At 46.4% G+C, this 11,594-nt stretch overlaps 1 protein-coding gene across 1 annotated transcript in view; it reads right to left on the bottom strand.

Annotated features, from left to right (window-relative positions):
• Nucleotides 1-4,254: 4,254 nt before the first annotated feature.
• CHP1 (calcineurin like EF-hand protein 1) overlaps nucleotides 4,255-11,594 on the bottom strand; it is a 50,559-nt gene continuing 43,219 nt past the window's right edge. Inside the window, 2 exon segments of the mRNA NM_001134065.1 lie at nucleotides 4,255-6,826; nucleotides 7,273-7,395. Coding sequence (NP_001127537.1) covers nucleotides 6,773-6,826; nucleotides 7,273-7,395 — 177 coding nt within the window. The 3' untranslated portion in view covers nucleotides 4,255-6,772.

The following is an 11,594-nucleotide window of genomic DNA, read 5'->3' as shown; positions in this document are numbered from 1 at the left end:
CTGTTTTCAAGCTGCTTAAACAGTATTTGGAACGATTAGCCCACAATTACTTACTTGCCAAGTCCTGAGTTCAGAATTTTGTTTTTGAGATGAATATAAAAGCACCTAAAGGTCAAGGAAAATTTTCTTCCTGTGATAAGGAACCTAAAAAGAAAAAAAACATTAAGGATATAGCCCTCACTGGTGCCAGTAATTTTAGTATACAATATTACTCAAACAGACAAGCTATTGTTAAAAAAAATCAATATCATAAACTATTCAAAAGGAACAGTAAGAAAGCAGTTACTCTCTACCTGCACTGGCATTAATTTTAAAAACATGTCAAGTCTTGGAGCAGTGATTCTCAAGCTTTTATGGGACACTGTCCTTTTCGAGAATCTGATACTATGGACCTTCTTCTTCCCACAAAAATGTATAATTGTGCATAAAATTTCCAGTAGTTTATGGACCCCTACTTAAGACCTTTGTGTCAGGCCTCTGAGCCCAAGCCTGCACATATATATCCAGATGGTCTGAAGCAACAGAAGAATCACAAAAGAAGTGAAAATGGCCGGTTCCTGCCTTAACTGATGACATTACCTTGTGAAATTCCATCTCCTGGCTCAGAAGCACCCCCACTGAGCACCTTGTGACCCCCACCCCTGCTCCCAAGAGCACAACCCCCTTTGACTGTATTTTCCACTACCTACCCAAATCCTAGAAAACTGCCCACCCCTAACTCCCTTTGCTGACTCCTTTTTGGACTCAGCCCGCCTGCACCCAGGTGAAATAAACAGCTTTATTACTCACACAAAGCCTGTTTGGTGGTCTCTTCGCACAGACGCGCATGACACTTTGCTTTAGTATAGATGACCACTCCCCTCTGTAAGGTAGGGAGGAAGAATGTTCGGTTAGTTCCTTTCCTCTGGCCGATCTCTTTTTTTTCTTCTCCTGGATGACAAAGACAAAAAAACAAAACATAAACTGACAGAGCGACAAAAAATGTCTCATATAAAAGTCCTTCTGTGTTATTTTTCAGCTCTAGCAAATCCAGGGCCAACGAAGAGCATACCCAAAAACATTCATTTGTCTAATGGTGTGTCCATTGGAACTGAACTTAACTAATGTGCCAGTTTTAAACAGGCCACACCAATTTAGAAACCTAGTAACAGGAACTTTCCCAGAATTTTAACTAAGAGACCGGATGAGGGGTTACAACAATCCAAATTACAAAAAGAGACAACCCGTTTAGTCAAAGGAGAACTGAATACCAAATGCCTCACTGTTGACAATGTGCAAACCCCACCACTTTATACAAACTACGTTCTAATAACATTTCCCTATCATTCTGTCTCTATAAAAACAATAGTGTACACTGAACTCCTGTACTTCTGGGTCGGAAACCAAAAACGGTGAATTCTATCAAGACCCTGGCATCAGCCAAAATTAATGCGCCATTAGAACGTTATCAGGACATCAGTGCCAGAACCGCTTACTCAGATCATAAAAGTTTGGGAGGTAGGAGTGGGAGCGGACGGATTTAGTAAAAGTTGCACAACGATGTCCGCGATAAACACACTCGAATGCAGTTCCCAAGGGGAACCTGTTACAAGTCTCAAGGTCAACGGGCTGGGGACACAAAATACTCAGAGCCACAATAGGCCTCAACTGATACCGCTGACGGGCAAAGAGGGGGCACGAAGTCCTAAGGCGAGGGGGATAAGTAAATCAATAAAACAAAGATATTCTTCGAAAAATAAATCGATAGCAGAAGCAGCGGCTGCCAGAAACAGCCCCGTGTGGGTGCAAGCAGAAAGCACAAAGGTGACTAAAGGCACGGCACTGGGAAGGACCGAGGCGGGCTGAGGGGTGGGCCGTGCAACACACCCAGAAGGCGGGTGACCGCCGCCCTGGAGCCGCCGAGGTTGGAACCCCCACCCAGCCGAGGCCGAGGCCGGCTGTTCCTGCGCGCTTCCGTACCCGGCCCGGCTGGGCCACGCCACCTCCTCGGCGCCTGCTCGTCCCACCGTCACTGGCCTTCTCGGCTCACCTAGCACGGTCCAACAGATGCACTCGGCCTCCCGGGGGCTGTGCGCCCCCGGCCCAGAGGCCAGTTTACAGCGGCAGGCCTTACTCCGCCATCTTCGCAGCTTCTCAAGGCGGCCAACCCTGCGGTGGGCCGTTCCCACAAGCCCCGCCCCCGCCGCTGCGGCTGAGTGCTGATTGGGCACCGTCTTGCTCGCGCGCGCTCTCCTTGCGTCGTAGGTTGGTTGGAATGCACGTCAATCAATAGCTCTCGCCCCACTTTTTCGATCTGGGTTGGGTCCCAGAATTGAGGTAACACGGATAAATGCTTTTGTAATTCAATTATTAAGAATGTAAAATTTTCGCCGTAGAAGCTGTACCACGTGGTAAGATAGTGTGGCTAGGCCTCGTGACTATTTTTAAGCCACTGTTAGGTTAAACTGTAGTACTAATAATTTCATTCTCAGGCCCAAGGGTTTTTGTTTTGTTTTGTTTTTTGAGACAGAGTCTCTCACTGTCGCCCAGGCTGGAGTGCAGTGGCGCGATCTTGACTCACTGCAACCTCCGCCTCCCGGGTTTAAACGATTCTCCTGCCTCAGCCCCTCAAGTAGCTGGGACTACAGGCGCATGCCAGCACGCCCAGCTAATTTTTGTATTTTTAGTAGAGACGAGATTTCACTACGTTGGCCAGACTGCACTCGAACTCCTGAACTCAGGTGATCCACCCGCCTCGGTCTCCGGAAGGGCTGGGATTACAGGCATGAGCCACCACGCCCAGGCTTTTAATCCTGGGGTAGCACAACACCTAGGGAAAAAATTTTAATGGTTCCAGTTTGTCTCTGTCTTTGACTCTTAAAGGGCCCAAACGTTGTCCTGCTGTTTACAGCTTTGGTCAATACAGGAGAGAAGGATTCGCCACTTTTCTGAGGGCCCTCCTGCATAGAGGAAACCTGCTATAACTGGCAGTTTTGTTGTTTGCTACACCCAACTGTAGGGCATCCTTTCTTCTGCATCATTTCCCAGAGGGGCAGGTGTCAGGCCTCTGAGCCCAAGCTAAGCCATCATATCCCCTGTGACCTGCACGTATACATCCAGATGGCCTGAAGCAACTGAAGATCCACAAAGAAGTGAAAATAGCCTTAGCTGATGACATTCCACCATTGTGATTTGTTTCTTCCCCACCCTAACTGATCAATGTACTTTGTAATCTCCCACCCTTAAGGTTCTTTGTAATTCTCCCCACCCTTGAGAATGTACTTTGTGAGATCCACCCACTGCCCGCAAAACATTGCTCCTAACTCCACCACCTATCCCAAAACCTGTAAGAACTAATGATAATCCACCACCCTTTGCTGACTCTCTTTTCGGACTCAGCCCGCCTGCACCCAGGTGAAATAAACAGCCTTGTTGCTCACACAAAGCCTGTTTGGTGGTCTCTTCACACGGACGCGTGAGACAGCAGGGAGGGTATATATGGGGTGGCTCCTCTTCGGGGTTATGACAAGCGGGGCCCAGCGTAGGCAGTGTAGGTCCACCATGCTTGCCAAACACCAAAAGGGCTGTCATCTGGGTGGATTCTTAGAAATGCAGATTCCTGGCCTGGCGCGGTGGCGCACGGCTGTAATCCCAGCACTTTGGGAGGCTGAGGCGGGTGGATCAGCTGAGGTCAGGAGTTCAAGACCAGCCTGGCCAACATGGTGAAACCCCCTCTACCAAAAATACAAAAATTAGCCAGGTGTGGTGGCACGTGCCTGTAATCCCAGCTACTCAGGAGGCTGAGGCAGGAGAATTGCTTGAACCTGGGAGGCGGAGGTTGCAGTGAGCCAAGACCGTGCCATTACACTCCAGCCTGGGCAAGAGTGAGACTCAATCTCAAAAAAGAAATGAAAAGAAAAAGCCATGTAAAACCAGAGTATGTCACCGCTGAGGCTGCACATGAATGAGGAGGTGGGCAACTTAAGGAATGGACATACTGGATTTTTAGGCTTTTTCTACATTTAAGGAGTCAGGGAGTCAAGAATAGAAATTGCGTCTTAGCTGGAATGAATGGGAAGTGGCCATGGCTGACAAAACCATATCGAAGCCAAAAGTGCTGGCCCCTCGATGAATGTTTCCACTTCATATATCCAGGCAGCAGCAGAGTAGACTGCAGCTGACAGTACAGACATAAACTTGAGTAAGGGAGACACTGTGATTTCAAACTTGAAGGGACTAAGTTACATAAAATTCTTGTAAAATGGACAAAAGTTATTTTGTTTCAACCACAAGTATTTATTGATGGATAGAAGATACAATTTTCATGGAACAATAAGGCACAACCGTGGAGTAAAACACTTTGCTATACAGCCAAAAGGGGGGAAAAGCTATAACCTTAGGAACTTTATGCCAATCAAGAAGCCTCTAAAGTACCTCTCTAATATAGATCAGTATCAGACATTCTTCCCTTTTACATAATTCCTATATTACATCACTTAATCATAAAGTCTGACTGATACTTCATAAAGAATTCCTCATTCATTTATATTTGAGCCATCCAGCCTGGCTACTCCCCTGTTCTCCACCCTTTTCCATCACTTTGCAGTGGTATTTTTTAGCAATCCCCTTCCTAAAGAATTACCTACACATCTTCAATAGTTTTCCAAAGCAAGGAAACAAGCAAGCAAGCAATGAGTCAGAAAGTCAGCCAAGGGCAGATGTGTGGATAAATACACTCATAGAGACATACATTAGGATAGCAATAGCCTGATTCACTTAAGTCTAAACTAAGCTGACTTGGCAGAAAAGTTGCTGTGGCTCGCTCAAAGACCTGTAATGCCACCTCAGGTTGTGCTACTAGTGCCAGACCTCTTGTTTTTAAGGGATTAGCAGTGGTCTAAACAAGCAGCCAGGGAGCTAATGTAACCAGGCAGCTAATGATACAACAGTCAATGCTTTGGACATGTATTAGGAGCAGACTATGCCTTCCATCATTAACATTTGCCACGTGTAAAATTCATAAAGAATTTTGTGGCTGAGCACGGTGGCTCATGCCTGTAATCCCAGCACTTTGGGAGGCCAAGGCAGGAGGATCACCTGAGGTCAGGAGTTCAAGACCAACCTGGCCAACATGGTGAAACTCCCTCTCTACTAAAAATGCAAAAATTACCCAGGTATGGTGGCACACGTCTGTAATCCCAGCTACTTGGGAGGCTGAGGTGGGAGAATTGCTTGAACCCAGGAGGCAGAGGTTGCAGTGAGCCAAGATCACACCACTGCACTCCAGCCTGGGCAACAGAGTGAGACTCCGTCTCAAAAAAAAGAATTTTGTGCAAAACTTCAAGACACTAAGGAAACAATCTTTAAATATTTTGGACTGGGGCCAGGCGTGGTGGCTCACACCTGTAATCCCAGCACTTTGGGAGGCTGAGGGGGGCGGATCACGAGGTCAGGAGTTCGAGACCAGCCTGGCCAACATGGTGAAACCCTGTCTCCACTAAAAATACAAAAAATTAGCCGGGCATGGTGGTGTACACCTGTAATCCCAGCTACTTGGGAGGCTGAGGCAGGAGAATCACTTAAACCCAGGAGGCTGAGGTTGCAGTGAGCGATCGCACCACTGCACTCCAGCCTGGGTGACAGAGCAAGACTCTGTCTCAAAAAAAAAAAAAAAAAAATTTGGACTGGGATATTAGGCACTTCCGTAACACTAATCTTTCTACTTGGAAATGTGAAGTGGAAAACATTCCAGTGCACATAACACTGAGGCATAAACCATGCTGCAAAGGTGTGAATGCATGAGGCTTTATAGGGTGCCCAGCCTCCTTGTTAAAAAAAGCCATGTGAAAGTCCCTAGGCATATTGTCAGAGCAGCCATTCTGATGGTAACAGTGTCCCCAAACTAAGCAAACCTGTAAGCATACTGCTGTTTTTTGAACAGTCAACACTGCATTAACAAGAGGAGCCACATAGGTACAAAGTTGAGAATCAGAGGCCAGAGGTAGAGTGATGTGGGCAAGCAACCTAGAAGACTTGACTCCATACCTCTCACCAAGGCCACCTTTCAAAAAGGGTATCTCCACCCAGCAGCCTTTGATGACACAGCAGAGTGCAGAGGATGGTCTCATACTTCTGAGAGAAGTGTTGGTTACCAAAAAGCTCCTGGAGAGGCAACATCCCAGAGGCCCATTTAATAATGAAGGTAAATAAAAACTGCCAGACCTCTGAACTATCCTGCCAAGCCAGAAATACATATATAGGGCATAGCTTGTGGTGCCAAGTAGAACAGAGGAGATTTTGAGGCTTAATGAAAAGCAGAAAGACTGCCAGAGTAAGTGAACAGTATGTTGGATGACAGGGAAGTAGGAAGCAAAGAACATATAAAAAGGATGAAGAAGCATGCTGGCAGACTCGCTGGAGGGAAGGCAGCAGGGCTACAGTCTACTTCTGGTGAAAGAGCTTTGCTGGCTTGTCTTTGGCATGATTGCCTCTCTCACTTTCTCAGACTGGATGGATGTGTGGCATTCAGCAGCAGAATGGGGAAGATGATATTTATAAATGAAGAACTAGTGAATGGATACTGAACAGAAATATATAGGGTGTACCATTCTGTAATGCCCTGTTTATACACCAAAGGCAGGTTTGTGTTGACAGAACATATTTGGGGTTGTCATGCAACAGCAGTAGTACTTTGGGAGAAGGGGAATGAGGGGGTGGAGGTGGAGTTGGTGGAAGGAGGACTTTCAAGTTCCAGTTCTTAAATACTAGACCGCAAGGAACAGTTTGGTCTCCTTTAGTGAAGAAATCGGATGCTCATTTTCTGTTCTACATCCACCTTCTCCAAAACCTGGGGGAGAAAACCAGTAACAGTTACAAAGGTTATGAAGGTTGCAACACTCCCAAGCTCTTATCTGAGTAATGTTTTCCCCCCTTCCTCCTGTGCAGTAAAATGTAACTTTTTTTTTTTTTTTTGGATACGGGGTCTCACTCTGTTGCCAGGCTGGAGTGCAGTGGTGTGGTCTCGGCTCACTGCAACCTTGGCCTCCTGGGTTCAAGCGATTCTCCTGCCTCAGCCTCCCAAGTAGCTGGGATTACAGGCACGTGCCACCACGCCTGGCTAACTTTTGTATTTTTAGTACAGATGGAGTTTCACCATGTTAGCCAGGCTGGTCTTGAACTCCTGACCTCATGATCCGCCCGCCTTGGCCTCCCAAAGTGCTGGGATTACAGGCGTAAGCCACCGCGCCCGGCCACTAAAACGTAACTTTTTCAAACAAGAGGTAAGTGACCAACCTTAACAAATTCTGTGAAAGATATGGCACTGTCCCCATCCTGATCAGCCTCCTGAATGGTCCTGTCTGCGATGCTGCCCAGCTGCTCATCTGAGATATTTACTCCGACCATCATGCGTAGCACCTGGAAGACCAAGAGCCAGGAATTACAAGGGCCTTGGGAATCAGAGGGACTCTTTACTAAGATTAAAAATAAAGCTATCACCATCCTCCTTTTCCTTTGATATCCTCAAATACAGTCATACACTGCATAATAATGTTTTGGTTAATGACCGACTGCATATATAATGGTGGTGCTATAAGATTATAATACTGTATTTTGATGAGAACACATGGACACAAAAAGGGGAACCACAGACACTGGGGCCTACCAGAGGGTGGAGTAGGAGGTGAGAGAGAAACAGAAAAAATAACTATTGGGTGCTAGGCTTAGTACCTGGGTGGCAAAATAATCTGTACATCAAACCCCCATGACAAGAGTTTACCTACATAACTAACCTGCATATGTAGCCCTGAACCTAAAAGTTAAATTTTTTTCCTTTTTTTTTTTTTTGAGACGGAATCTCACTCTGTCGCCCAGGCTGGAGGGCAGTGGCACGATCTCAGCTCACTGCAAGCTCCGCCTCCTTCTCCTGCCTCAGCCTCCCGCGTAGCTAGGATTATAGGCGCCTGCCACCGTGCCCAGCTAGGCTAATTTTTTGTATTTTTAGTAGAGACGGGGTTTCACCGTGTTAGCCAGGATGGTCTCGATCTCCTGACCTCGTGATCCGCCCACCTCAGTCTCCCAAAGTGCTGGGATTACAGGCATGAGCCACTGTGCCTGGCCAAAAAATTTTTTTAAAAAGATTACAGTATCATATTTTTACTGTACCTTTTCCATGTTTAGATGTAAGTATTTGTTTTTGGGTTTTTTTTTTGAGACAGGGTCTCACTCTGTTGCCCAAGCTGGAGTGCTGGAGTGCAAATGTGGTTCACTGCAGCCTCACCTCCCAAGCTCAAGTGATCCTCTCACCTCAGCCTCCCAAGGAACTGGTACTACACTACAGGTGCGTGCAACCATGCCTAATTTTTTTTTTTTTTTTTTTCCTGAGGCAGAGTTTCACTCTTGTTGCCCAGGCTGGAGTGCAATGGCACAATCTCGGCTCACTGCAACCTCTGCCTCTCCGGTTCAAGCGATTCTCCTGCCTCAGCCTCCCGAGTAGCTGGGATTACAGGGATGTGCCACCACACCCAGCTAATTTTTGTATTTTTAGTAGAGACGGGGTTTCGCCATGTTGGCCAGGATGGTGTGCAACTCCTGACCTCATGATCTGCCCGCCTCCGCCTCCCAAAGTGCTGAGATTACAGGGGTGAGCCACTGCGCCCAGCCACTTGGCTAATTTTTCAAAATTTTTTGTAGCGATGAGGTCTCACTGTGTTGCCCAGGCTGGCCTTCAGCTCCTGGGCTCAAGCAATTCTCCCTCTGCCACCTCCCAAAGTGCTGAGATTATAGGCGTGAGCCACCATGCCCAGCCACAGATATGTTTAGATACACAAATACTTACCATTATGTTACAACTGCATATAGTAGTCAGAACAGTAACGTGCTGCACGGGTTTGTAGTCTAGGAACAATAGGCAGTAACGTGCTGCACGGGTTTGTAGTCTAGGAACAATAGGCTACACCATATAGCCTAGGCGTGTAGTAGGCTATACCATCTAGGTTCATGTAGGTACATTCTGTGATGTTCCTACAACTATAAAATTGCCTAACATTGCATATCTCAGAATGTATCCCCATCTTTACCATCATGTGACTAAGTGACAGCTAAAAGGCTGAAACCCTTATCTTCTCATCCAGGCAATGATGTAAGCAGAACTTATCTAGGTGACTGGATACGAAGACAAAGACTAAGGGAGAGTCCTTTAAATTTTGCCCTTCCTCATTCTTCTTCCCCAGAACACAGATACGCTGTCTGGTGGCACTGCAGCCACCCTGGAGCCATGAGCTGAGTAATATGAGCTATGGATGCCAGGGCAAGAACACAGAATAAGCCTGGTTCCTGGACATCACTTAGGTACTGTACCAGCCTGGACAATCTATGCCAAACATTCTTGTTGCGTGAGCCTAACTAGTTCCTTATTGATTTAAATCAGTTTGGTGGGGCTTTCTGAAATCCCACCCAAAATGTAGTCCTCTTTGAAGTGCTGCATTAAGCCAACTATTCCTAAAGTATGGCCCAAGAAAACATAAAAATCCTTGAAGAGTTAAATGCTAAATCCCCTTCTGAGAAAAATAACAAGCACAATTAAAAGGCTTCGAGAATTGAGTAAGAGAATTTAACACTGTTTCACCAAATCTGTTTTAAACTTAACCAATCCTTGGGCCCCTGGGAATTCTATTAACATCTTTAGGGTGTGAACATACTTTGAAAATTGCTTCCTTAAACAAAATAAGCAACTTTAACAATTTGACTGTCAGGCAATATGGAAAGGCTGGTTCTTAGGCAATATGAAATGGGAGACAGGGTACCTTTCTGACTCCTTATTACTGCAGTCAGCCACCTCTGTCTTCAGATGGTAAGAACTGAACTTTTCCACAGGAAGGAAAGGGCCTCTAGCCCAGTGGTTCATGGGCTTCCTTTCCTCCACTCCTTTACTCCTTTACTTCCTTCTACAATCTCATGAAATAGATTTTTTTTTTTTTTGAGATGGAGTCTCACTCTGTTGCCCAGGCTGGAATGCAATGGCACGATCTCAGCTTACTGCAACCTCCACCTCCCAGGTTCAGGCGATTCTCCTGCCTCGGCCTCTCGAGTAGCTGGGATTACAGGTGCCCAACAGCATGCCTGGCTAATTTTTGTATTTTCAGTAGAGACAGGATTTTGCCATGTTGGTCAGGCTGGTCTCTAACTCCCAACCTCAGGTGATCTGCCCGCCTCGGCCTCCCAAAGTACTGGGATTACAGGGGTGAGCCACTGTGCCCGGCCTGTAATTTACTTTTTAAAAATCGATTTCATGGGCTGGGCATGGTGGAGAAACCCCATCTCTACTAAAAATACAAAATTAGCTGGGCGTGGTGGTGCATACCTGTAATCCCAGCTACTCGGGAGGCTGAGGCATGAGAATCGCTTCAACCTGGGAGGCAGAGGTTGTGGTGAGCCGAAATCGCACCATTGCACTCCAGGCTGGGCAACAAGGGCGAAATTACAAGCCAGGTGTGGTAGTGCATGCCTATAGTTCCAGCTATTCAGGCAGCTGAGGCAGGAGAATAGTCTGAGCCCAGGAATTTAAGGCTATGTGTGCTATGATCATGCCTGTGAATAGTTGCTGCACTCCAGAGTAGGCAGCAGAGGGAGAACCTATCAGTCAATCAACCAATCCATCAATAGTAAATTACATGATTTTCTAAAAAGAAAAAAAGCTGAAATACTGATTTGTATCCAAACTGATTATTTTTTAAATAAACCAATTCTTGAAAATCGGAAGTTTTGGCTGGGGATGGTGGCTCACACCTGTAATCCCAAAACTCTGGGAGGCCGAGGTAGGCAGATCATCTGAGATCAGGAGTTCGACAACAGCCTAGCCAACATGGTGAAACGCCATCTCTACTACAAATACAAAAATTAGCTAGGCATGGTGGTGGGCACCTGTAATCCCAGCTACTTGGGAGGCTGAGGCAGAATCGCTTGAACCCAGAAGGTGGAGGTTGCAGTAAGCCGAGATCACGCCATTGCATTCCAGCCTGGGGGACAAGAAAGACACTCCCTCTCAAAAAAAAAAAAAGAAAATTGGAAGTTGTACATTTTAGGTACAAATGTACACAAATAGAAGAAATAATAAAAAGAGACAATGCGCCGGGTGTGGTGGCTCACGCCTGTAATCCCAGGACTTTGGGAGGCTGAGGCAGGTGGATGACGAGGTCAGGAATTCGAGACCAGCGTGACCAACATGATGAAACCCGTCTCTACTAAGAATACAAAAATTAAATTAGCCGGGCGTGGTAGTGCGCGCCTATAATCCCAGCTACTCAGGAGGCTGTGGCAGGACAATCACTTGAACCCAGGAGGTGGAGGTTGCAGTGAGCTGAGATCATGCCACTGCACTCTAGCCTGGGCAACAGAGCGAGACTCCATCTCAAAAAAAAAACAAAACAAAAAAAAACCCACCAAGACAATGCTAGCAAAGATAATCAATAGACAACCCATTTGCCATATTCCCTGTGTGTCACCAAGCAGATGAATCCAACTCAAACAGCAGCTTCTTCAGATCCCAGACCAAATTTTTCTGAGGTGTTTTATTTGTAGAATTAGAAAACTGGATTATGTACGGGTATCTATAGTGT

Source organism: Pongo abelii, chromosome 16, assembly GCF_028885655.2.
Source record: "Pongo abelii isolate AG06213 chromosome 16, NHGRI_mPonAbe1-v2.0_pri, whole genome shotgun sequence".
In the NCBI taxonomy this organism is placed as follows: domain Eukaryota; kingdom Metazoa; phylum Chordata; class Mammalia; order Primates; family Hominidae; genus Pongo; species Pongo abelii.
This window is presented reverse-complemented; position numbering and strand designations above follow the sequence as displayed.